General features: G+C 45.7%; 1 protein-coding gene across 4 annotated transcripts in view; it reads left to right on the top strand.

The window, feature by feature from the left end:
* LOC119969338 (cullin-4A) overlaps positions 1-27,145 on the top strand; it is a 187,190-nt gene that overhangs the window by 155,090 nt on the left and 4,955 nt on the right. For all 4 annotated transcript variants that reach the window (XR_005461334.1, XM_038802850.1, XM_038802849.1 and 1 more), the window contains 2 exons: positions 24,967-25,139; positions 25,287-25,439. Coding sequence is in view for 3 of the 4 variants with exons in the window: in XM_038802850.1 (XP_038658778.1) it covers positions 24,967-25,139; positions 25,287-25,439 (326 nt within the window). In the remaining variant the exon portion in view is untranslated. Of the gene's footprint in view, positions 1-24,966; positions 25,140-25,286; positions 25,440-27,145 lie in introns of those variants that run through there.

The raw sequence follows: 27,145 nt of genomic DNA, 5'->3' as shown, positions 1-27,145 counted from the left end.
CGGTTTCCTGCCACAGTCCATAGACGTGCAGGTTAGGTGGTTTGGCCATGCTAAATTGCCCTTAGTATCCAAAACGTTTAGATGGGGTTATTGGGTTATGGGGATAGGGTGGAAGTGAGGGCTTAAGTGGGTCGGTGCAGACTCGATGGGCCGAATGGCCTCCTTCAGCACTGTGTGTTCTATGTAATCTATTCTATGTAAACCCTGTTACTTTTGCACCGATCCAAAATCTCTCTACTAATCTGCTCCTCGATCTCTCGCTGCCAGTTGGGAGGGCTGTAATAAACCCCCAACATGATGAGTGCTCCCTTCCTGTTCCTGAGCTCTATCCAGGGTGCCTCATTGTGTGAGTTCTCAATGGTGTCCTCCAGCAGTTCAGCTGCAAACTTTTATTTTTTAGTAATACTACTCCCCACCCCATTTACATCTTCCTCTGTCTTTCCTGAAGCATCTATATCCTCCAACGTTCAGCTGCCAATCCTGCCCTTCCTTTAACCATATTTCTGTGATAGCCACAACATCATAGTTACAAGTACTAATCAGTGCTCTAAATTCATCTGCCTCACCTGCTATATGCCTGGTGTTGAAACAAATACATTTCAGACCATTGCGTTTGGGCAGACAGGGTGATGTTATTGTTCTCTTATTTTTGTTCTCTATTGACGCTTCGGTTATTTTTTTTTTTCTAAACGCATTTTATTCAAACTTGTATCAAAGTAGGTTACAGCAAGTAAACATCCTGAAAAACATTCTTCCCAACAATCAACTATACAGTTTGTACAGATTTTCCTCCTTTTTCACACCCCCCTGCGACGAACAGCTCCTCAATCACGATCATAAACATCCCCCACCTTTTCTCAAACTCCCCTGCTGAGCCCCTTAATTCAGACTTTATCTTCTCTAACTGCAGGAAGTCATACAGGTCACCCAACCATGCTGCTACCCCCGCTGGCGATGCCGACCACCACTCCAGCGAAACCCCAAATATCGCCACCAAAGGGTCCGGGTCCACTCCCTCCTCCACTATCCTGGCTAAAACCGTGAACACTCCCGCCCAGAATCTTCCCAATTTTTCACAACCCCAAAACATGTGCGCATGAATCGCTGGCCCCCGCCCACACCTCTCCCACTCATCTGCTACCCCCTGAAAGAACCCACTCATTCTCGCCTGAGTCATATGCACCCTGTGCACTACCTTAAACTGTATCAGGCTCATCCTTGCACAAGAGGAGGTCTCGTGTACCCTTCGCAGTGCCTCACTCCATGCTCCCCAAACTCCATTCCCAACTCCACTTCCCATTTCTCCTTGATCTTCACCACCCGCTTGCCTCCCTGCTCCCCCAGCCAATTATATATATCCCCAATTCTTCCCTCCCCTTCCACATCAGGAAGTAGCAGTCGCTCCAGCAGGGTGTATCCTGGCAATCGAGGGAACCCCTTCCAGACTTTTCGTGCAAAGTCCCTAACCTGCAGATACCTGAACTCACTACCCCTCAGCAGCTCTACTCTCTCCCTTAGCTCCTCCAGACTGGCGAACCCTTCCTCCAAATACAAATCTTACCTTGACCAGCCCCACATCCCTCCACCTCCTATCTACACTATCTATCTACACAGTAGCGCAAGTGGATAGCACTATGGCTTCACAGCACCAGGATCCCAGGTTCGATTCCCTGCTGGGTCACTGTCTGCGGAGTCTGCACGTTCTCTCCGTGTCTACGTGAGTTTCCTCCGGGTGCTCCAGTTTCCTCCCACAGTCCAAAGATGTGCGGGTTAAGTGGATTGGCCATGATAAATTGCCCTCAGTGACCAAAAATGTTAGCAGGGGTTATTGGGTTATGGGGATAGGGTGGAAGTGAGGGCTTAAGTGGCTCGGTGCAGACTCTATGGGCTGAATGCCTCCTTCTGCACTGTATGTTCTATGTACCTATGTACCCTGGTACCAGGGAGGCAACAGGGAGTCTCTTTCACGTCCACAGAAGTGCCTATCTGTACCCTGAACTATAGAGTCCCCTACAACTAGTGCTCTCTGTCCCACCGTGCTTAAAAACAGAGCCAGCTGTGGTGCCACTGCTCTGACTGCTGCTGATGTTATCCCCTGATAGGTCATCACCCACCCCCAGGCGTAGCCTAAAAGGTATCCTTGTTAGAGAGGGAGACTACCACATTGCATTTTTGCACTGTCTGCCTGCCTGCCCCTTCTAGCAGTCACCCATCTGCCTGCACTTTGAGAGTCACCACATCGCTAACACTCCTGTCTATGCTCTTGTCTTATTAACCTAGGACAAAAGTTCGGCACAACATCGTGGGCCAAAGGGCCTGTTCTGTGCTGTATTTCTCTATCTCTATCTATCTCTATCTATGACGCTTTCCACCACCTTCATGCTCCTCAGTGCATCCAACTGCTGCTCCAACCGGACCACGCGTTCAGTGAGGAACTGCAATTGGGTGCACTTCCTGTCGTGCAGTCGTCTCAGTGCTGGAAACGTCACTGATCTCCCACATCTCACAAGTGCAACACCTAACCCCACTGACCAACATTTATATCACCCATTGAATTTTTAAAGAAAATTTATTAAACACTTAACCTTCACTTATTGCTGCAGATACTCGAGGTAGGTCTTTATATCACTTACCTTCCCAGGATGCTCTCTGGATCTCTCCCTGCAGATTAACGGTTACAAAGCAAGAAAAAGTGAAAAAGCACCGCCTTCCACTCTTCACCAAATTACCACACTGCTCCAAATTACCAACTTTCAATCCTCACTCTGGCTGCCTCACTCAGGCAACTACACTTACATAAGAACATAAGAACTAGGAGCAGGAGTAAGCCATCTGGCCCCTCGAGCCTGCTCCGCCATTCAATGAGATCATGGCTGATCTTTTGTGGACTCAGCTCCACTTTCCGGCCCGAACACCATAACCCTTAATCCCTTTATTCTTCAAAAAACTATCTATCTTTACCTTAAAAACATGTCATGAAGGAGCCTCAACTGCTTCACTGGGCAAGGAATTCCATAGATTCACAACCCTTTGGGTGAAGAAGTTCCTCCTAAACTCAGTTCTAAATCTACTTCCCCTTATTTTGAGGCTATGCCCCCTAGTTCTGCTGTCACCCGCCAGTGGAAACAACCTGCCCGCATCTATCCTATCTATTCCCTTCATAATTTTAAATGTTTCTATAAGATCCCCCCTCATCCTTCTAAATTCCAACGAGTACAGTCCCAGTCTACTCAACCTCTCCTCATAATCCAACCCCTTCAGCTCTGGGATTAACCTAGTGAATCTCCTCTGCACACCCTCCAGCGCCAGTACGTCCTTTCTCAAGTAAGGAGACCAAAACTGAACACAATACTCCAGGTGTGGCCGCACTAACACCTTATACAATTGCAACATAACCTCCCTAGTCTTAAACTCCATCCCTCTAGCAATGAAGGACAAAATTCCATTTGCCTTCTTAATCACCTGTTGCACTTGTAAACCAACCTTCTGTGACTCATGCACTAGCACACCCAAGTCTCTCTGAACAGCGGCATGCTTTAATATTTTATCGTTTAAATAATAATCCCGTTTGCTGTTATTCCTACCAAAATGGATAACCTCACATTTGTCAACATTGTATTCCATCTGCCAGACCCGAGCCCATTCACTTAACCTATCCAAATCCCTCTGCAGACTTCCAGTATCCTCTGCACTTTTCGCTTTACCACTCATCTTAGTGTCATCTGCAAACTTGGACACATTGCCCTTGGTCCCCAACTCCAAATCATCAATGTAAATTGTGAACAATTGTGGGCCCAACACGGATCCCTGAGGGACACCACTAGCTACTGATTGCCAACCAGAGAAACACCCATTTATCCCAACTCTTTGCTTTCTATTAATTAACCAATCCTCTATCCATGCTACTACTTTACCCTTAATGCCATGCATCTTTATCTTATGCAGCAACCTTTTGTGTGGCACCTTGTCAAAGGCTTTCTGGAAATCCAGATATACCACATCCATCGGCTTCCCGTTATCTACTGCACTGGTAATGTCCTCAAAAAATTCCACTAAATTAGTTAGGCATGACCTGCCTTTAACGAACCCATGCTGCGTCTGCCCAATGGGACAATTTCTATCCAGATGCCTCGCAATTTCTTCCTTGATAGATTCCAGCATCTTCCCTATTACCGAAGTTAAACTCAGTGGCCTATAATTTCCTGCTTTCTGCCTACCTCCTTTTTTAAACAGTGGCGTCACGTTTGCTAATTTCCAATCCACCGGGACCACCCCAGAGTCTAGTGAATTTCGGTAAATTATCACTAGTGCATCTGCAATTTCCCTAGCCATCTCTTTTAGCACTCTGGGATGCATTCCATCAGGGCCAGGAGACTTGTCTACCTTTAGCCCCATTAGCTTGCCCATCACTCCCTCCTTAGTGATAACAATCCTCTCAAGGTCCTCACCTGTCATAGCCTCATTTCTATCAGTCGCTGGCATGTTATTTGTGTCTTCCACTGTGAAGACCGACCCAAAAAACCTGTTCAGTTCCTCAGCCATTTCCTCATTTCCCATTATTAAAACTCCCTTCTCATCCTCTAAAGGACCAATATTTACCTTAGCCACTCTTTTTTGTCTTATATATTTGTAAAAACTTTTACTGTCTGTTTTATATTCTGAGCAAGTTTACTCTCATACTCTATCTTACTCTTCTTTATAGCTTTTTTAGTAGCTTTCTGTTGCCCCCTAAAGATTTCCCAGTCCTCTAATCTCCCAGCAATCTTTGCCACTTTATATGCTTTTTCCTTCAATTTGATACTCTCCCTTATTTCCTTAGATAGCCACGGTCGATTTTCCCTCTTTCTTCCGTCCTTCCTTTTTGTTGGTATAAACCTTTGCTGAGCACTGTGAAAAATCGCTTGGAAGGTTCTCCACTGTTCCTCAACTGTTCCACCATAAAGTCTTAGCTCCCAGTCTACCTTAGCTAGTTCTTCTCTCATCCCCTTGTAATCTCCTTTGTTTAAACACAAAACACCAGTATTTGATTTTACTTTCTCACCCTCCATCTGTATTTTAAATTCCACCATATTGTGATCGCTCCTTCCGAGAGGATCCCTAACTATGAGATCATGAATCAATCCTGTCTCATTACACAGGACAAGATCTAGGACCGCTTGTTCCCTCGTAGGTTCCATTACATACTGTTCTAGGAAACTATCGCGGATACATTCTATAAACTCCTCCTCACGGTTGCCTTGACCGACCTGGTTAAACCAATCGACATGTAGATTAAAATCCCCCATGATAACTGCTGTACCATTTCTACATGCATCAGTTATTTCTTTGTTTATTGCCTGCCCCACCATCTCGTTACTATTTGGTGGCCGATAGACTACTCCTATCAGTGACTTTTTCGCCTTACTATTCCTGATTTCCACCCAAATGGATTCAACCTTATCCTCCATAGCACCGATGTCATCCCTTACTATTGCCCGGATGTCATCCTTAAATAACAGAGCAACACCACCTCCCTTACCATCCACTCTGTCCTTCCGAATAGTTTGATACCCTCGGATATTTAACTCCCAGTCGTGACCATCCTTTAACCATGTTTCAGTAATGGCCACTAAATCATAGTCATTTACGATGATTTGTGCCACCAACTCATTTACTTTATCCGAATACTACGAGCATTCAGGTAAAGTACACTTATGTTGGTTTTTTTACCTCTGTTTGAATCTTAACATCTCCAGTTTTATTCCTTTTGTTATTACTGGGCCTATTCACTGTGCTCCCCTCAGTCACTGTACCTTGTACTGTCGCCCTTATGGATTTCTGACTATGTCTTCTCTGCCTTGCACTTTTCCCCTTACTTCCTTTTGTTTCTGTCCCTGTTTTACTACCTTCCAACTTCCAGCATTGGTTCCCATCTTCAGATTTTATAAACTGTAATGATTTCGCAGGAAGTCCATGTGACAATTGAGGAAAAGAAGCTGTCGGACCTCCTTACATATGCAAGAGGAATACCCTCAGATGCCGTCAGTAAGCTGGGTGAAATGGACATCGAAAGAGTTCTCAACATTGATGATGAGGCTCAAGTTTCATTCAATGACAAATGGTGAAATAGCCGAAAGGGTTCTGAATCAAGGTGATCGTGATGATAACAGTGAAGATGAAGAAGACATTGTTAACACAAAAGATGTGATGGACTTATTGAATGACTACATCAGTGTGTTTTCTAAAAGGACAAGAAATCATTACAGTTTATAAAATCTGAAGAGAGATTGCTGCGACAAAAATAATTATTGATACAGAAGACACTTGACAAGTCAACTGGAATTCTTTGAAGATGTAACTAGTAGAGTTGACCAGGGAGAACCGGTGGATGTGGTTTATTTAGACTTTCAGCAGGCTTTCGACAAGGTATCACATAACAGATTAATATGTAAAGTTAAAGCGCATGGGAATTTGGGTAGTATCTGGATAGAATGGATGGAAAGCTGGTTAGCAGACAGAAAGCAACAAATTGGAATAAATGGGTCTTTTTCTGATTGGCAGGCAATGACTAGTGGGATACCGCAGAGATCTGTTCACATTATATATTTAATGATTTGGTATCATCCCCAAATTTGCAGATGATACAAGTTGGATGGGAGGGTGAGCTGTGAGGAGGATGCAGAGATGCTTTAGTGGGGTTTGGACAGGCTGAGTGAGTGCACACATGCATGGCAGATGCAGTATAATGTGGATAAATATGAGGTTATCTGTTTCAGTAGCAAAAATAGGAAGGCAGATTATTATTTGAATGGGTGTAAATTGAGGGAGGTGGACACTCGCCGAGACCTTAGTGTCCTCGTGCATCAGTCGCTGAAAGTAAGCACGCAGGTACAGCAGGCAGTGAAGAAGGCAAATGGTGTGTTGGCCTTCATAGTGACAGGATTTGAGTATAAGATTTGAGATGTTTTACTGCAATTGTATAAGGCATTGGTGAGGCCACACCTCGGGTATTATGTCCAGTTTTGGTGTCCTTATCTGAGGAAGGATGTTCTTGCGACAGCGGGAGTGCAGCAAAGGTTTACCAGGTTGATTCCTTGGATGGCGGGACTGTCCTATAAGAAGAGACTAAGTCGGTGAGGATTATATTCATTGGAAGGAGTTAAGCAGAATGAGAGAGAATCTCATAGAAACTTACAAAAGTCTAACAGGATTATGGTAGGGTAGGACAGGGTAGATTCAGAAAGAATGTTCCTGGTGGTGGATAAGTCCAGAACTAAGGGTCATAGTTTGAGGATAAAGGGTGAACCTTTGAGGACTGAGGTGAGGAGAAATGTCTTTATCCAGAGAGTGGTGAATCTGGAATTCACTAATAGGAAGTAGTTGAGGCCAAAATGTTTCAGGATGGAATTAGATATAGTTCTTGGGGCTAAAGGGATATTGGGGGAAGGCGAGATCAGGGTATTGAACTTTGCAATCATTGCTGATCATCATGAATGGCGGAGCAGGACCGAAGGGCCGAATAGCCTCCTTCTTCTTCTATTTCCATGTTTCTACGAAAGAAACATTTGAGAAAGTCACCCACAACAGTGCATCTTCATTCTTTTGCATGAAATCTGAATTTAACCCCCACGTAACTTAATTGATGTTCTGATGCTTCAATGTATCTTGTTATTTATTGATGAAAAATATTGCATATTAAATGAAAATCGCTTATTGTCACGAGTAGGCTTCAATGAAGTTACTGTGAAAAGCCCCTAGTCGCCACATTCCGGCGCCTGTCCGGGGAGGCTGGTACGGGAATCGAACCGTGCTGCTGGCCTGCTTGGTCTGCTTTAAAAGCCAGTGATTTAGCCGAGTGAGCTAAACCAGCCCCTGTGGTTGTGGTGTCTTGTTCAATCGGTAAATGAAGGCGCAGCACGGTGGCGCAGTGGGTAGCGCTGCTGCCTCACGGCGCCGAGGTCCCAGGTTCGATCCCGTCTCTGGGTCACTGTCCGTGTGGAGTTTGCACATTCTCCCGTCTTTGCGTGGGCTTCGCCCCCACAGCCCAAAAAGATGTGCAGGGTAGGTGGATTGGCCACGCTAAATTGCCCCTTAATTGGAAAAAATGAATTGGGTACACTAAATTTATTTTTAAAAAGAAGAATCTGTAAATTAAATATAAATGACTTGGGTACCACCACGCTGACTGAGCTACCGAATTTTATATAGGTAATTACAGGTATTTGAAAACTCCGGAATCCCAAGCATTTTGGATAAGGGATGCTCAACAAGTACCATTATTCAAGAAGGGAGGAAGGGATAAACCAGGAAACTACAGGCCAGTCTGTCTAACCTCATTTGTTGGGAACTATTGGAAGCAATTCTGAGACACTGATTGATTTAATCTGCATTTGGAGAGGCAGGGCTTAATCAAGAACAAAGAAAATTACAGCACAGGAACAGGCCCTTTGGCCCTCCAAGCCCTATGCTGCCTATCTGAACTAAAAACTCCTACCCTTCCGTGGACCATATGCGTCTATTCCCATCCTATTCATGTATTTGTCAAGACGCCCCTTAAAAGTCACTGTCGTATCTGCTTCCACTACCTGCCCCGGCAGCGAGTTCCAGGCTCCCACCACCCTCGTGTAAAAATAAAAACTTGCCTCGTACATCTCCTTTAAACCTTAAGGGTTCTGTCATTTACTGTATATTTCCCATCTATATTAGACCTTTGAAAATGCATTACCTCACATTTGTCTGGATTAAACTCCATCTGCCATCTTTCCACGCAAGTCTCCAACCGATCTCTCCTGCTGTATCCTCTGACGATCCTCATCGCTATCCGCAATTCCATCAACCTTTGTTCCACCAACAGTCAGCCTAGTTTTGTTAAGGTCACGTCTGACCAGCTTGATTGAGTTTTTCAAAGAGGTGACCAGGAGTCCAGATGAGGGAAATGCATTTGACGTTGAATACTTGGTCTTCAGCAAGGCTCTTGATAAAGTCCCACATGGGAGACTGACAGCAAAGGTACGAGGCCATGGATTCCAAAGAAATGTGTCAAATTGGATCCAAAATTGGCTGGGTGATGGTTGAGGACTGGTTTTCTGACTGGAAGCCTGTGTCCAGTAGCGTCCTGTAGGGACCAGTGTTGGGAACCTTGCTGTTTGTGGTTTATATAAATGATTTAGATTTGAATGGTCGGAGTGTTGATCAGTATATTTTCGGATTATACGAAAATTGGTGGGATGGTAAATAATGAAGTAAATTGCCTTTGATTACAGGAGGATATATACAGGCTGGTCATATGGGCTGATCAGTGGCAAATGGAATTCAGTCCAGATAAATATAATAATCTTTATTATCACAAGTAGGCTTACATTAACACTGCAATTATAGATTCTAGAATTTACAGTGCAGAAGGAGGCCATTCGGCCCATTGAGTCTGCACCGGCTCTTGGAACGAGCACCCTACCTAAGGTCAACACCTCCACCCTATCCCCATAACCCAGTAACCCCACCCAACATTAAGGGCAATTTTGGACACTAAGGGGCAATTTATCATGGCCAATCCGCCTAACCTGCACATCTTTGGACTGTGGGAGGAAACCGGAGCACCCGGAGGAAACCCACGCACACACGGGGAGGATGTGCAGACTCCGCACAGACAGTGACCCAAGCCGGAATCGAACCTGGGACCCTGGTGCTGTGAAGTCATAGTGCTAACCACTGTGCTACCGTGCTGCCATGTCAATGTGAGGTGATGTATCTGGGCAGGGAGCTACAAAATGGGATTCGTGAGTGCGAAGGAGGTGAGGGATCCAGGTGGGAGATATATAATTGTGAGTAGGGTATTGGAAGGGGCACCGGGAGTGTTGATAAATGTATATGCCCCAAATTGGGATGATGTGGGTTTTATGAGGGGGTTGCTGGCAACAATCCCAGATTTGGCCACGCACCAGTTGACCATGGGAGGAGATTTTACTTGCGTCCTGGAGTCGAGGATGGATAGATCGAGCCTCAGGTCGATGGGTAGGGTATGAATGGCGAGGGAGCTGGGGGGGTTTATGGAGAGGATGGGTATGGTGGATCCATGGTGCTTTTAAAACCCAGGGGGAAGGGAGTATTCCTTCTTTTCACACATCCATAATCCGAGGATTGATTTCTTAGTAGTGAGTCGGTAGATTTTGGTTGGGGTGGAGGGGGCAGAGTATGTGGGGATAGTTATCTCGGACCATGCACCCCACTGGCTTGATATTCGGTTCAGTACGGGACGAGAGCAGAGGCCGGCGTGGAGTTTTGACTCGGGGTTGTTGGCGGATGGAGGTTTTTGTGATAAGGTGCGGTTGGCGATTAGGGATTATGTGGAGTTCAATCAGAATGGGAAGGTGTCGGCAGTGGTCCAGGGAGAAATTATATCATTTACGGTTCGTGCGAATAGGGAAAGGAGGGTGGAACATGAACGTCTAGTGAGCCTGATAGTGGAGGTGGACAGGGAATATTCGAAGGTGCCCACCATGGAGGGATTGGCGAGGAGGAAAAAGTTGCAGGGGCAATTTGACAGGCTGACAACGGAGAGGGCGGTAGGGCAACTGTGGAGGGCAAGAGGGGTGCAGTACGAGTATGGGGAGAAGGCGAGCCACATGCTGGCGCACCAGCTGCGGAGGCACGCTGCGTCCAGAGAAATATTGAAGATCCGGACTGGGGCTGGGGATGTGGTATCAGAGCCAGGGAAGATAAATGATGCATTAGAGAGTATTACCAGGGACTTTATGAGGCAGACCCAGGAGGAGAGGATGGGGACATGGGGCGGTTTCTTTACAAGCTGGAATTACCCCAGGTTTTGGAAGCAAAGAGGCAGGTGTTGGAGGAGCCCCTGGGCTGAGGGAAGTGCTGGATAGTATCAGGGGTATGAAGTCGGGGAAGGTCCCTGGGCCAGATGGGTACAAGGCAGAATTTTATAAGGAATTTGCAGCGGACCTGGCACCACATCTGTTGGGGGCGTTTAATGAAGCACTGGAGAAGGGGGAGTTGCTGGAGATGATAAGCAGGCAGTAATCACACTAATTCCAAAAAAAGGGAAGGATCCGGTGGAATGTGGGTCGTACAGACCCATATCACTGTTGAACATGGATGTGAACGTATTGGCTAAGTTGTTGGTGGGGAGGATGGAGGATTGTGTCCCGGGGGTGGTTGCAGAAGATCAAACAGGCTTCGTGAAGGGCAGGCAGCTCACAAGTAATATAAGACGGCTGTTGAATATAGTGATGAATCCGTCGAGAACTCTGGTACCGGAGATGGTGGTGTACATGGACGCGGAGAAAGCATTTGACCGGGTGGAGTGGCGGTACTTGTTCGAAGATTTGGGAAGGCTTGGGTTTGGGCCGAGTTTTGTGGCATGGGTGTGACGCCAAGAGCGAGTATGAGGACGAATGATATGAGTTCACAAAACTTTGACTTACACAGGGGTACGAGGCAGGGGTGCTTGCTGTCGCCGCTGCTGTTTGCGCTGACCATAGAGCCATTAGCGATGGCTCTCGGGGTCAGCAGAGTGGCAGGGGATAATGAGGGGACAGAGGGAGCATCGGGTGTCGCTCCATGCTGATGACATTGCTGTATGTTTCAGATCCGTTGAAGAGTATGAGAAGGATTATGGGCCTGTTGGGGAGGTTTGGAGGGTTCTCTGGATTCAAGCTGAATGTAGGGAAAAGCGAGGTATTCCCAGTGAATGAGCTGGCACAGCGGGCTAATTTAGGGAGGATGCCATTTATAGTAGCACGGGATAGGTTTAGGTACTTGGGGATTTAGGTAGCGAGGGAATGGACGGGACTCCGTAAGTGGAACTTAACGAAGCTGGTGGAGGAGGCCAGGGAAGATCTTAAGAGATGGGAAACACTGCACTTAACATTTGCGGGGAAATGATGAAAATGCCGAGGTTCTTGTTTATCTTTCAGGCTCCCCCGACCTTCATACCAAAGGTCTTTTTTCAGAAAGTGGACACAATCATCTCTGATTTTGTATGGGTGGGGAAGGTGCCGAGGGTGGGGAGGACCCTGCGCAGAGGCAGCAGGGGGAGTTGGCGTTGCCAAACCTGCTTCATTATTATTGGGCAGCGAATGTGGACAAGGTGCGGCGGTGGTGGGAAGGAGAAGGGGTAGAGTGGATTAGGATGGAGGAGGAATCTTGCAAGGGGTCTACATAGAGGGTTATGGTGACGGCAGCATTGCCAATGGCTCCGAGTAGATATTCAGGGAGCCCAGTGGTGCAATCCACAGTGAAGATATAGAATCAGCTGAGGAGGCATTTTAGGGTGGAAGGGATGTCGGTGCTAACACCACTGTGCGAGAATCATGGGTTTGAGCCGGGGTGGGTAGATGGTGTATACAGGAGGTGGAGGGATGTGGGGCTGGCCAAGGTGAGGGATTTGTATTTGGAGGAAGGACTCGCCAGTCTGGAGGAGATAAGGAAGAGGGTAGAGCTGCCATGGGCTAGTGAATTCAGGTATCTACAGGTTAGGGACTTTGCACGAAAGGTCTGGAAGGGGTTCCCTAGATTGCCAGGATACACCCTGCTGGAGCGACAGCTGCTTCCGGATGTGGAATGGGAGGGAAGAATTGGGGATATATACAAGTGGCTGGGGGAGCAGGGAGGCGAGTGTGTGGTGAAGATCAAGGAGAAATGGGAAGCGGAGTTGGGAGGGGAGATCTATTGGGGAGTATGGAGTGAAGCACTGCGAAGGGTAAACGGGACCTCCTCTTGTGCAAAGATGAGCCTGATACAGTTTAAGGTGGTGCACAGGGTGCATATGACTCGGGCGAGAATGAGTGGGTTCTTTCAGGGGGTGGCAGATGGGTGTGGGCGAGGGCCAGCAAGTGATGCGCACATGTTTTGGGGTTGTGAAAAATTGGGAAGATTCTTGGCGGGAGTGTTCGCGGTGTTAGCCAGGAGAGTGGAGGAGGAGGTGGACCCTTTGGTGGCAATATTTGGGATTTCAGAGAAGCCGGAGCTCATGGAGAGGAGGACGGCCTCTCCGATTGCACGGCGACAAATTTTGCTGGAGTGGTGGTCGGCATCACCACGGGGAGTAGCAGCATGGCTGGGTGACCTGTATGACTTCCTGCATTTAGAGAAGATAAAGTATGAGTTCAGGGCGCAGCAGGGTGGTTTGAGAAAAGATGGGGAATGTGGGGGGGGGGTGAAAAAGGAGGATAATCTGTGCAAACTGTATAGTTGATTGCCGGGAAGAATGTTTCCTGGGGTGTTTATTTGCTGTAAGTACTTTGATCCAAGTTTGAATAAAATGCGTTTGAAACAAAAAAATAACTAGATGAGCCATATGAACCCAGGACAGACTACAGGTACCAGGATAGTGTGACTCAAATCTAACCCTCAAACCCTGAGAATTATGGAATACTCATCACTTCCCTGAATGTGTGAACTCTCCAAAACTCTGAACAACATCGAGGAGAAAGGAAAAAAGCCTGACCTATGCCCCTACCATTGAGTTCAATCCTATCCTCCTCCTCTGTGACCACTACAAGAATAGTAATGTCACAGGAACTCTATACCTCCCCTGTTCCTCTCCCAAGTCTTAATTTTGCCGAGATTTGGGCATTTTTTTGTTGTCCATCATTCGTTTCTGGAATTTCTTTTCTTAAAAAGCTGAGAGCACGAGGACTGAAATGGCTCAGGGATCTAACCCACCAGCATTAACCTCGCCATCAAGGGAGAGAAAATCAGTACAACCAGGCATACAGTACTCCTTTCTCAAATACAAAGCATCAAAAAATATTACCTGGTGCCTCCTCGGTAGCTTCAGATAACTCCAAACTAATGTGTCAGTTGGCCAAGCAACAGGAAGGCCACCAATGATATAGCTGGTTAAGCTCCAGCAATCTAGATACTTAGATTGGCAAAATAATTCCAGGATTCTATTTTCTAGAATTGAGAATTTGCAGATGATTTGCTCGTTTTTAAAATTATGGGGGTAGGTGCTACCCAGTACACGGTGACAGAGGAGGAAACTGTCACTATAGGGTTCAAAATTGTGAGGAGGAACTGTTTGGTACTGAAAGTTAACAACGCACTGGGATCTGATATACATCCAAGGATATTGGAACAAGTGAGAATGGAAATTGCTGGGATGCTGGCTTTAATCTTCCAGAGGACTGGTGAATCGCCCTTGTTCAAAAAAGGATATTAGGATTGCACCAGCAATTATAGGCCCGGCAGTTTAACATCATTGGTGGACAAGTTTCTGGAAACAATTATTCAGGATAGAATTAACAGTCGCATGGAAAAATGTGTGTTGACTAGGAAGAGACAGCATGGATTTCTAAAGGGGAAATTGTGTTTACTAACTTGCTGGAGTATTTGAGGAGGTAACAGAAAGGGTTAGAATATAGAACATAGCACAGTACAGGCCCTTCAGACCACGATGTTGTGCCAACCATTTATCCTAATCTAAGATCAACCTAATCTACACCCTTTCAATTTACTGCTGGCATGTGTCTGTCTCAGAGTCGCTTAAATGTCCCTAATGAGACTGACTCCACCATCTCTACTGGCAGTGCATTCCACACACCCACCACTCTCTATGTAAAGAACCTACCTCTGACATCGCCCCTCTACCTTCCTCCAATCACCTGAATATTATGTCCCCTCGTGACAGCCATTTCGGCCCTGGGGAAAAGTCTCTGGCTATCCACTCTATCCATGCCTCTCATCACCTTGTACACCTCTATCAAGTCACCTCTCTGCCTTCTTCGCGCCAGTGAAAAAAGCCTCAGCTCCCTCAACCTTTCTTCATAAGACATGCCCTCCAGTCCAGGCTACATCCTGGTAAATCTCCTCTGGACCCTCTCCAAACCATCCACATCCTTCCTATAATGAGGCGACCAGAACTGGACACAAATATTCCAAGTGTGGTCTAACAAGAGTTTTATAAAGCTGCAGCAAAACCTCATGGCTCTTAAACTCAATCCCCCTGTTAATGAAAGCCAACACACCATACATCTTCTTAACAACCCTATCAACCTGGGTGGCATCTTTGAGGGATCAATGTACGTGGACCCCAAGATCCCTCTGTTCCTCCACACTTCCAAGAATCCTGCTTTTAACCCTGTATTCAGCATTCAAATTCGACCTTCCAAAATGAATCACTTCACATTTATCAAGGTTGAACTCCATCTGCCACTTCTCAGCCCAGCTCTGCATCCTGTCAATAAGACCATAAGACATAGGAGTAGAATTAGGCCACTTGGCCCATCGAGTCTGCTCCGCCAATCAATCATGGCTGATATTTTCTCATCCCCATTCTCCTGCCTTCTCCCCATGACTCCTGATCCCCTTATTAATCAAGAACCTATCTATCTCTGTCTTAAAGACACTCAGTGATGTGGCCTCCACCGTCTTGGCTGAAGAAATTCCTCCTCATCTCTGTTTTAAAGGATCGTCCCTTTAATCTGAGATGGTGTCCTCTGGTTCTAGTTTTTCCTACAAGTGCAAACATCCTCTCCACGTCCACTCATCCAGGCCTCGCAGTATCTTGTACGTTTCAATAAGATCCCCTCTCATCCTTTTAAACTCCAACGAGGACAGACCCAGAATCCTCAAACGTTCCTCATACGACAAGTTCTTAATTCCAGGGATCATTCTTGTGAACCTCCTCTGGACCCTTTCCAAGGCCATCAAACCTTTCCTTAGATATGGGGCCCCAAACTGCTCACAATGCTCCAAATGGGGTCTGACCAGAGCCTTATACAGCCTCAGACGTACATCCCTGGTCTTGTATTCTAGCCCTCTTGACATGAATGCGAACATTACATTTGTCGTCTTAACTGCCGACTGAACCTGCACATTAACCTTAAGAGAATCGCGAATAAGGACTCCAAAGTCCCTTTGTGCTTCTGCTTTCCAAAGCATTTCCCCATTTAGAAAATAGTCTATGCCTAGATTCCTCCTTCCAAAGTGCATAACCTAACCTTTTCCACATTGTATTTCATTTGCCACTTCATTGCCCACTCTCCTAACTTGTCCAAGTCCTTCTGCAGCCCCCTTGCTTCCTCAATACTACCTGTCCCTCTACAGATCTTTGTATCATCTGCAAACATAGCAACAGTGCCTTCAGTATCTTCTTCCAGATCATTAATGTATATTGTGAAAAGTTGTGGTCTCAGTTCAGCACAACTTTTTACAATATACATTAATGATCTGGAAGTCAGCCAATCCTCTATCCATGCCAGGATCTTAGCCTGAACACCATGAGCTTTTAACTTATTTAACAGTCTCCTTACCAATGACCAAAGTCAGGCTAACCAGCGTATAATTTCCGGTCTTCTGCCTCCCTCCCTTCTTAAACAGTGGTGTTACATTAGCCACTTTCCAGTCCTCTGTTCCTGAAATATCATCACTAATGCCTCCACAATTTCCTCAGCTATCTCTTTTAGAACCCTGGGGTGTAGTCCATCCGGTCCAGATGACTTATCCACCTTCAGACCTTTCAGTTTCCCCAGAACCTTCTTAGTAATGGTCACTGCAATCACCTCTGCCCCCTGGTTCTCCTGGAGCTCGGGCATCCCACTGGTGTCTTCCACCGTGAAGACTGATGCAAAGTAACTATTCAGTTCATCTGCCATTTCTTTGTTTCCTATTCTTACTTCTCCAGCCACATTTTCTAGTGGTCCAATGTCAATTTTTGCCTCTCTCTTACCCTTTATATAATGAAAAAAATCTCTTCCTATCTTTCTTTATATTAATTGCTACCTTGCACTCGTACTTCATCTTCTTCCCCCCCCCCCCCCCCCCCCCCCCCCCCTATTGCTTTTTTAGTTGTCCTCTGCTCACATTTAAAGCCTTCCCAATCCTCTGGTTTCCCACTAATCCTCGTCACTTTGTATGCTTTTTCCTCAGCCTTTATTCTATCCTTGACATCCCTCATTAGCCATGGATGCCTTGTCCTCCCCTTAGCATGTTTCCTCCTCCTTGGGATGAATTTATGCTGTGCATCCTGAATAACCCCCAAAAACTCCTGCCATTGCTGTTCCACTGTCTCCCTGCTAGGCTCCTTTTCCAATCAACTCTGGCCAGCTCCTCCATCATGTCTTTGTAGTTACCCTTATTTAATTGCAATACCGTTACATCTGACTCTAGCTTCTCCCTCTCAAACTGCAGGGTAAATTTTATCATATTGTGGTCACTGCCCCCTCAGGGTTCCTTCACCTTAAGTTCCCTAATCAAGTCTGCCTCATTACACATCACCAAATCCAGAATTGCCTGTTCCCTAGTAGACTGTCATAAGCTGCTCCAAAAAAACATCTCTGAGACATTCACTACCAACCTGATTTTCCCAGTCCATCTGCATATTAAAGTCCCCCATGATTATTGTAACATTGCCTTTTTAACATGTCTTTTCTATCTCCTGATTTATTTTCTGTCCCACATCCTGACTACTGCTAGAGGGCCCATACATAACTCCCATCAGGGTCATAAGAACATAAGAACTAGGAGCAGGAGTAGGCCATCTGGCCCCTCGAGCCTGCTCCGCCATTCAATTAGATCATGGCTGATCTTTTGTGGACTCAGCTCCACTTTCCGGCCCGAACACCATAACCCTTAATCCCTTTATTCTTCAGAAAACTATCTATCTTTACCTTAAAAACATGTAATGAAGGAGCCTCAACTGCTTCACTGGGCAAGGAATTCCATAGATTCACAACCCTTTGGGTGAAGAAGTTCCTCCTAAACTCAGTCCTAAATCTACTTCCCCTTATTTTGAGGCTATGCCCCCTAGTTCTGCTGTCACCCGCCAGTGGAAACAACCTGCCCGCATCTATCCTATCTATTCCCTTCATAATTTTAAATGTTTCTATAAGATCCCCCCTCATCCTTCTAAATTCCAACGAGTACAGTCCCAGTCTACTCAACCTCTCCTCATAATCCAACCCCTTCAGCTCTGGGATTAACCTAGTGAATCTCCTCTGCACACCCTCCAGCGCCAGTACGTCCTTTCTCAAGTAAGGAGACCAAAACTGAACACAATACTCCAGGTGTGGCCGCACTAACACCTTATACAATTGCAACATAACCTCCCTAGTCTTAAACTCCATCCCTCTAGCAATGAAGGACAAAATTCCATTTGCCTTCTTAATCACCTGTTGCACTTGTAAACCAACCTTCTGTGACTCATGCACTAGTACACCCAAGTCTCTCTGAACAGCGGCATGCTTTAATATTTTATCGTTTAAATAATAATCCCGTTTGCTGTTATTCCTACCAAAATGGATAACCTCACATTTGTCAACATTGTATTCCATCTGCCAGACCCGAGCCCATTCACTTAACCTATCCAAATCCCTCTGCAGACTTCCAGTATCCTCTGCACTTTTCGCTTTACCACTCATCTTAGTGTCATCTGCAAACTTGGACACATTGCCCTTGGTCCCCAACTCCAAATCATCAATGTAAATTGTGAACAATTGTGGGCCCAACACGGATCCCTGAGGGACACCACTAGCTACTGATTGCCAACCAGAGAAACACCCATTTATCCCAACTCTTTGCTTTCTATTAATTAACCAATCCTCTATCCATGCTACTACTTTACCCTTAATGCCATGCATCTTTATCTTATGCAGCAACCTTTTGTGTGGCACCTTGTCAAAGGCTTTCTGGAAATCCAGATATACCACATCCATCGGCTCCCCGTTATCTACTGCACTGGTAATGTCCTCAAAAAATTCCACTAAATTAGTTAGGCACGACCTGCCTTTTATGAACCCATGCTGCGTCTGCCCAATGGGACAATTTCTATCCAGATGCCTCGCAATTTCTTCCTTGATGATAGATTCCAGCATCTTCCCTATTACCGAAGTTAAACTCACTGGCCAATAATTTCCTGCTTTCTGCCTACCTCCTTTTTTAAACAGTGGCGTCACGTTTGCTAATTTCCAATCCACCGGGACCACCCCAGAGTCTAGTGAATTTCGGTAAATTATCACTAGTGCATCTGCAATTTCCCTAGCCATCTCTTTTAGCACTCTGGGATGCATTCCATCAGGGCCAGGAGACTTGTCTACCTTTAGCCCCATTAGCTTGCCCATCACTCCCTCCTTAGTGATAACAATCCTCTCAAGGTCCTCACCTGTCATAGCCTCATTTCTATCAGTCGCTGGCATGTTATTTGTGTCTTCCACTGTGAAGACCGACCCAAAAAACCTGTTCAGTTCCTCAGCCATTTCCTCATTTCCCATTATTAAAACTCCCTTCTCATCCTCTAAAGGACCAATATTTACCTTAGCCACTCTTTTTTGTCTTATATATTTGTAAAAACTTTTACTGTCTGTTTTTATATTCTGAGCAAGTTTACTCTCATACTCTATCTTACTCTTCTTTATAGCTTTTTTAGTAGCTTTCTGTTGCCCCCTAAAGATTTCCCAGTCCTCTAATCTCCCAGCAATCTTTGCCACTTTATATGCTTTTTCCTTCAATTTGATACTCTCCCTTATTTCCTTAGATAGCCACGGTCGATTTTCCCTCTTTCTTCCGTCCTTCCTTTTTGTTGGTATAAACCTTTGCTGAGCACTGTGAAAAATCGCTTGGAAGGTTCTCCACTGTTCCTCAACTCTACCCACAGAGATTCTATGCCTATATCGCACCTTGCTATCGATTTAACTTCATTCCTTACTAACAATGCAACCCTGCCCCCTTTGCCCATCTGCCTGTCCTTTCGATAGGACAGATATCCTTGGATATTTAGATTCCAGCCCTGGTCCCATTGCAGCTACGTTACTGTGATGCCCACAACATCGTACCGGCCAATTTCAATGTGCGCAACAAGCTCATTTACCTTGTTCCGTATATTGCGTGCATTTAGGTCCAACACCCTCACTCCTGCATTGGCCACCTCCCATTTCACACTCCTCAGTCAAGGTCCTGTAGTAGCCTACAACAACTCCCCGGACCTTTGTGTCATTGGCAAACTTACTAACCCACCCTTCATCTTCCTCATCCAAGTCATTTATAAAAACCACAAAGAGCTGAGGTCCCAGAACAGATCCTTGTGGGACACCACTGGTCACCGACATCCAGGCGGAATACTTTCCATCCACTACCACTCGCTGTCTTCTTTCGGCCAGCCAATTCTGTATCCAGACAGCCAAATTTCCCTGCATCCCATGCCCCCTAACTTTCTGAATGAGCCTACCATGGGGAACCTTATCAAATGCCTTACTGAAATCCATATACACCACATCCACTGCCCGACCTTCATCAATGTGTCTCGTCACATCCTCAAAGAATTCAATAAGGCTTGTGAGACACGACCTGCCCCTCCCAAAACCATGCTGACTATCTTTAATCAAACAATGATTTTTTTAAATAATCATAAATCCTATCTCAGAATCCTTTCCAATATTTTGCTCGCCACAGACGCAAGACTTAAACAGGGAGTTCCCTATTCCCTTTCTTGAACAGGGGAACAACATTCGCCTCCCTCCAATCATCCGGTACTACTCCAGTGGAGAGCGAGGATGCAAAGATCATCGCCAACGGTACAGCAATCTCCTCCCTCGCTTCCCGTAGTAACCTTGGGTACATCCCGTCAGGCCCAGGGGCTTATCTATCCTGATGCTTTTCAAAATTTCCAGCACATCCTCCTTCTTAATATCAACCGGTTTGAGTCTATTGACCTGGTTCACACTGTTCTCGTGAGCAACAAGGTCCCTCTCTCTAGTGAATACTGAAGCAGAGTATTCATTTAGGGCCTCCCCCATCTCTTCAGACTCTAGGCACAAGTTCTCTCCACTATCCCTGATCGGCCCTACTCTCATTCTGATCATCCTCTTATTTCTCAAATGAGTATAGAACGCCTTGGGGTTTTCCCTAATCCTTCCCACCAGGGCTTTTTCATGCCCCCTTCTCGCTCTCCTCAGTCCAATTTTGAGTTCCTTCCTGGCTCCCTTGTAACCCTCTCGAGCCAAGTCAGCTCGTTGCTTTCTCAATCTTACGTAAGCTTCCTTCTTCCTCTTGACCAGAAGCTCCACTTCTCTTGTCATCCATGGCTCCTTCACCTTACCATTCCTTCCTCGTCTCAGTGGGACAAAAAATTCAGCACTTGCAGCAAGTGCTCCTTAAACAATCCCCACATTACTGTTGGCATTTCCCCAAGAACAATTGTTCCCACTTTATGCTACTCAGCTCCTGTCTAATAACAGTATAAATCCCCTCCCCCAATTAAATACCTTCCCATACTGTGTGTTCCTTTCCCTCTCCATGACTATGGTAAAGGTCAAGGAGTTGTGGTCACTGTCACCGAAATGCTCTCCCACCGAGACATCTGACACCTGGCCTGGTTCGTTGCCGAACACCAAGTCCAATATGGCCTCTCCCCTAGTCAGCCTATCTATATATTGAGTCAGGAATGCTTCCTGTACACACCTGACAAAATCTGCTCCATCCAAATCATTTGCACTAAGGAGGTTCCAGTCAATATTAGGGAAGTTGAAGTCGCCCAGACAACAACTCTGCATTTTTCCAAGATCTGCCATCCAATCTGTTCCTCTATCTCTCTGCTGCTATTGGGGTCCACAGAAAACTCCCAATAAAGTGACAGCTCCTTTCTTGTTTCTCACTTCTACCCATACTGACTCAGTCCACAAACCTTTCTCAACTACCTCCTTTTCTGCAGCTATGGTGCAGTCCCTAATTAACAGTGCTACCCCCCCTCCTCTTTTACCTCCCTCCCTATTCTTTTGAAAACATCTAAACCCCGGAACATCTAACAACCATTCCTGCCCCTGTGAAATCCATGTCTCTTTAATGGCCACAACATCGTAGTTCGAAGCACTGATCCATGCTCTAAGTTCATCTCCCTTATTCCTGACACTCCTTGCATTGAAACAGACACACTTTAACCATTCCACTGAGTGCAACTTTGCCCTATCAACTGTCTATCCTTCCTCACAGACTTGCTGCATACTATTTTTGCCTGTTCAACAGCTACCCTATCCTCTGATCTATAGCTCTGGTTCCCATTCCCCCTGCCAAACTAGTTTAAACCCGCCCGAAGAGCTCTAGCAAACCTCCCACCCAGGATATTGGTGCCCCTCCAGTTTAGGTGCAATCTGTCCACCATGTACAGGCCCCACCTTCCCCAGAAGATATCCCAATGATCCACATCTGAAGCCTTCCCTCCTGCACCAGCGCAGTAGACACGTGTTCCTTGCCTCACGTGCATATGGCACCGGTAGCAATCCTGAGATCACTATTGTGCTGTTCCTGCTCTTTAGCTTCCAGCCTAGCTCCCTAAAATCACTTTATAGATGCTCATCCCTTTTCTTAGCTACGTCGTTGGTGCCTATGTGCACCACGACTTCTAGTTGCTCACCCTGCTCCTTAAGAATTCTGTAGACTCGATCCAAGACATCCCTGGCCCTGGCACCCGGGAGGCAACATACCTTCCGGGAGTCTCGCTCGCGACCACAGAATCTCCTAGCCATTCCCGTAACCATTGAGTCTCCTATCGCTATTGCTTTTCTATTCTCCCCCCTTCCCTTCTGCGCCACAGAGCCGGACTCAGTGCCAGAGGCCTGGCCGCTAGGGCCTTCCCCCGGTAGGTCATGCCAACCAACAGCATCCAAAATGGTATACTTGTTTTGAAGGGGAACGGCCACGAGGGATCCCTGCACTGTCTGCCCGTTCGTTTTCCTTCCCCTGACTGTAGCCTTGGGTGTGGCTACCTCCCTGTAACTCCTCTCTGTCACCCCCTCTGCCTCCCGGATGATCCAAAGTTCATCCAGCTCCAGTTCCTCAATGCGGTGTCAGAGGAGCTGGAGTTGGGTGCACTTCCCACCCAACTCCAGGGACACCCGTGGTATTCCTCACCACCCACATCCTACAGGAAGAGCATGCAACTGCCCTAGCCTCCATCCCCTCTGATCTGAATTCACAAAGAGATTTAAAGGGGGGGAAAAAAGAAGAAAGATTAAACACCCATTAGGCCCTTATACTGTTGCTACTCTCCCAAGTGAACCCTCGAAAATTGCTGATTCTGCAGAAATGAAAGCTTGCTGCCCCCAAAAAACAAACACAAAAAAAATTAAAAATTAAATTTTTTTTTAAAACCCCAAAAACAAACAAATCTTACCTTACAAACTGTAACTGAACCAACTGGAACTCCACCCTCTGATTCTGCTCCCAGTCAGTTGCACTCTCTGTAAACTCCCAGCTCCCTTTGCGCTCTTTGAGGAAATGTAGCAAACTCTCACTAAAGCACTCAAATGCACCCAAATTCAGCACTCCCTCAGTCACCAAACTCATTAGAGCACTCAAATGCACCCAAATTCAGCATTCCCTCAGTCACCAAACACTCACTAGAGCACTCAAATGCTCCCTCAGTCACCAAACTCTCACTATAGCATTCAAATGCACCCAAATTCAGCACTCCCTCAGTCACCAAACTCTCACTATAGCACTCAAATGCACCCAAATTCAGCACTCAGTGCAAAGTCAGCACTGTAAGCTGGCTCACCTTTACACTGTCTGACTCTAGCCTCTGAAAACTGGCCTCATCCAATTAACTAATTAACAAGCTCCAGCTCTGTTTAAAGTTGATTGAAAACTCACCTTCTAAACCCAAACAGAAACTTTTAAGCCAATTAACTGAATCAAAGAAAGACTAGACTTTAGATAAAAATGAAGCCTTAATATCCCTCAGTCACCAAACGCTCGCTATAGCACTCAAATGCACCCAAATTCAGCACTCAGTGCATTGATGAAGATAATGCTGTTGATGTGCTGCACGTGGGCTTTCAGAAGACATTCAATCAGTTTTTTTGTTTGTTCATGGGTGTGGGTGTTGTTGGCTTGTCCAGCATCTGTTACCCAGCCCTAATTGCCCTTGAACAGAGTGGCTTTCTATCCATTTCAGTAGGCATTTAAGTCATGGAATAAAAGGAACAGTAACAATGTGGACAGAAAATTGGCTGCATAGTAGGAAGCAGATATATAAGTCATTGATGTGCAACATCATAGTCAAGGCTTAGTGAGAAAACAGGCTGGAAGCCTCATCCCCACTTCTCATGTGGTGCCACACAACCAGACCAGCTTTTCATGCATACCAAAAGCCGTCATAGTGTAGTTATAATGTAGCCGTCAATAATGTAGTTTTATAATTCATATTACTGTTGGATTTTGTTTGATTAATAAAGATGTAAGATGATTATTGTGATGATTTGTGGCTTGCATTTTGGATGGGCCACACTTTGAGAACCACTGGTAATGGACTAAGGACCACAGTGCAAAAGCTAGCTGGCCGTTCTCATCGGCAAGATATTCTGGTCATGCAGACACAAACCCCTGCATAGAATGGGAAACCCCATTGACATGGACAGGTCCGGAAGATCCCGCCAACGGTGGGGCACCTCCACAAAAGGGGTCGTAGTGGGTCTGAGAAATCACACCCAGGGTAGCAAAAGATTATTATTGATGGATCAATTGTTAGTTTTAACTCTGAGATTTTTATCTTGAGGTGATTAAGAATATGGAGCAAAGGCAGCTATGTGGAGTTGTATCCCAGATCAACCACGAGCACACCGAATGGCAGAATTTTTTTTCAATAAATTTTTAGTGCCTAATTCATTTTTTTGGGTGTGGGGGCGAAAACCACGCAAACACAGGGAGAATGCGCAAACTCCACATGGGACAGTGACCCAGAGCCTGGATCGAACCTGGGGCCTTAGAGCCATAAGGCAGAAATGCTAACCATTGTGCCGCCATGCTGCCTTACCGAATGGCAGAATTGACTTGAGGGACAAAATGCCCGACTGCTGTTTTTATTTTGCTGCTTTTCTTAGTTTTAATTGTTATAGAACAATATAAGTTGCAAGCATATGGTAACTTTCCAATGAAACTTCGATATGTACTATAATAAAATTTAACGAGTGATTTTCCAAGGCGTGCACTTTGTTTCGTATACTTAATATTTCTATTTTGTATTTTGACCCTCTTTAGAGGATGCTGAATTAAGAAGGACATTGCAGTCTTTAGCCTGTGGGAAAGCGCGGGTATTGAACAAACTTCCAAAAGGCAAAGATGTGGAAGATGGCGACAAGATAATCTTTAATGATGATTTCAAGCACAAACTGTTCAGAATAAAGATTAACCAAATCCAGATGAAAGAAACGGTAATGACGTGACATTTCACCAAAATTCCATTCAGCGTGTCATGAGAATGTGTTTTGTCATTGTTGCTGGTCACCTTCACACTAATGAATGTTAAAATACAGCATTTTGGGGGGGGACACCATTCATATTTTCTTGTTCCTTTTCAGGTTGAGGAGCAAACAAGCACAACTGAGCGTGTATTCCAAGACAGACAGTACCAAATAGATGCTGCTATAGTTCGAATCATGAAAATGAGAAAGACACTCAGCCATAACCTCCTTGTTTCAGAACTCTATAACCAGTTAAAATTTCCAGTGAAGGTAATGAAAGTCTTTTATGATATTGTCTATAATTTGGGTGTGTTGGCAGTGAATTGACTGTGTGTCCGTTTTGACCCCTGAAATTGTCCTGGTGCTGGCTGCATGCCACCTCTCCCTGAAATCAGGAAATCCTTTCCATCCTTAGAGGGCTGAAAGGCCTGTACCCTAGCTGTACTTTTTGTTCAAGGTACAGATCAGCCTCCATCTAATTGAAAGGCAAAGCAGGCTGAAGGGGCTGTATGGTCATCTCCTGTTCCTATATGTTTCACCTTGTATGAATCTAGATGGTGCTAATAGGTAGTTTGATTGTGATGAACACGGGCGTTCTCACCTACTCTCACATTGGCATCTGGCGAGAATCGCTGGTAATGATCTGAGGGGAAAATTTGGTCTTTACTTTCTCCTTCCTTCTCTCCTGATTCCAACTGCAGTGTCCTGTCTTAACCTACATGAGCACAGAGCAGTGATTTGAAATTGGCACCACCCTGCCCCTTTCTGCTCTCATCGGTCTATTCACCAGCTAAAATATCAAGCATCTTACATTTATCCCTTGAATCCTGTTCTGTTACAAAATCCTAAATATGAAACTATCATTGTCATAAACCCATCTGGGTCACTAATGTCTTTTTAGGGAAGGAAATCTGTTGTCTTTACCTGGTCTGGTCCACATGTAACTCCAGGCCTACAGCAATGTGGCTGAATTTTAATTGTCCTCTGAAATGGCCCAGCAAACCACTACGAAAAATTCAAATATGAATAAAATTGGACAAACCACCCATATTAGGAGAGCTGTCTCACAGATTAATCCAGTAACAGTCTGACATGTCCCAGGCACACTATCACCATTCCTGGTTTTGTTTTTTGGGAGGGGAGCATCTTCATCATTGACTCTGGACCTCATGAAGTCTCATGGCATCACGTCAAGTACAGGCAAAGAAACCTCCTGCCGGTTACCACCTACTGCCCTCCCACAGCTGATGAATCAATATTCCTCCATGTTGAACACCACTTGCAAGAAGCACTGAGGACGACAAAGACACAGAATGGATTCTAGTTGGGGGACTTCAATGTCCATCATTAAGAGTGGTGCAGCAGCACCACTACTGACCTAGCTGACCGACTGCTAAAGGACTAACTGCTAGACTGGGTGGTGAGGGAAATAAGAACTTTTCCTTCGATTCGGCTGCCTGTTGCAAAAGCAGCTGTCCATGACCGTATTGATGGGAGTGGCCACCACACAGTCCTTGTGGAAATGGAATCATGCCTTCACATGGAGGATGCCCTCCATGTTGTGTGCCACCATGCTAAATGGGATAGATTCAACAGATCCAGCAAATCAAAACTGAGCGTCACTGTGGGCCATCAGCAGCAGCAGAATTGTACACTCACAATCTGTAACCTCATTGCCTGATATATTCCCCACTCTACCATAGCCACCAAGCCCAGGTACCAAACACCAGGCATACCTAAAAGTGAGGTATAAACCCACTGAAGCTATCAAACAGGACTACCTGTGCGCCAAACCCAGAAGCAGCATATTGTTGACATTTGCTAAGCAAATCCACAACCAATGGATCAGACCTGAGCTCTGCAGTCCTGTCACATTTTGTCATGAATGGTGGTGGATAATTAAGCAACTCTATGGGAGTGGTCACACTAGAGAACAAACAAAGAACAGAGAAAATTACAGCACAGGAACAGGCCCT

The sequence above is a fragment of the Scyliorhinus canicula genome, chromosome 7 (genome assembly GCF_902713615.1).
Source record: "Scyliorhinus canicula chromosome 7, sScyCan1.1, whole genome shotgun sequence".
NCBI lineage: Eukaryota > Metazoa > Chordata > Chondrichthyes > Carcharhiniformes > Scyliorhinidae > Scyliorhinus > Scyliorhinus canicula.
Note: the sequence above shows the minus strand (reverse complement) of the source record. Positions and strands in the feature narration are given on the sequence as shown.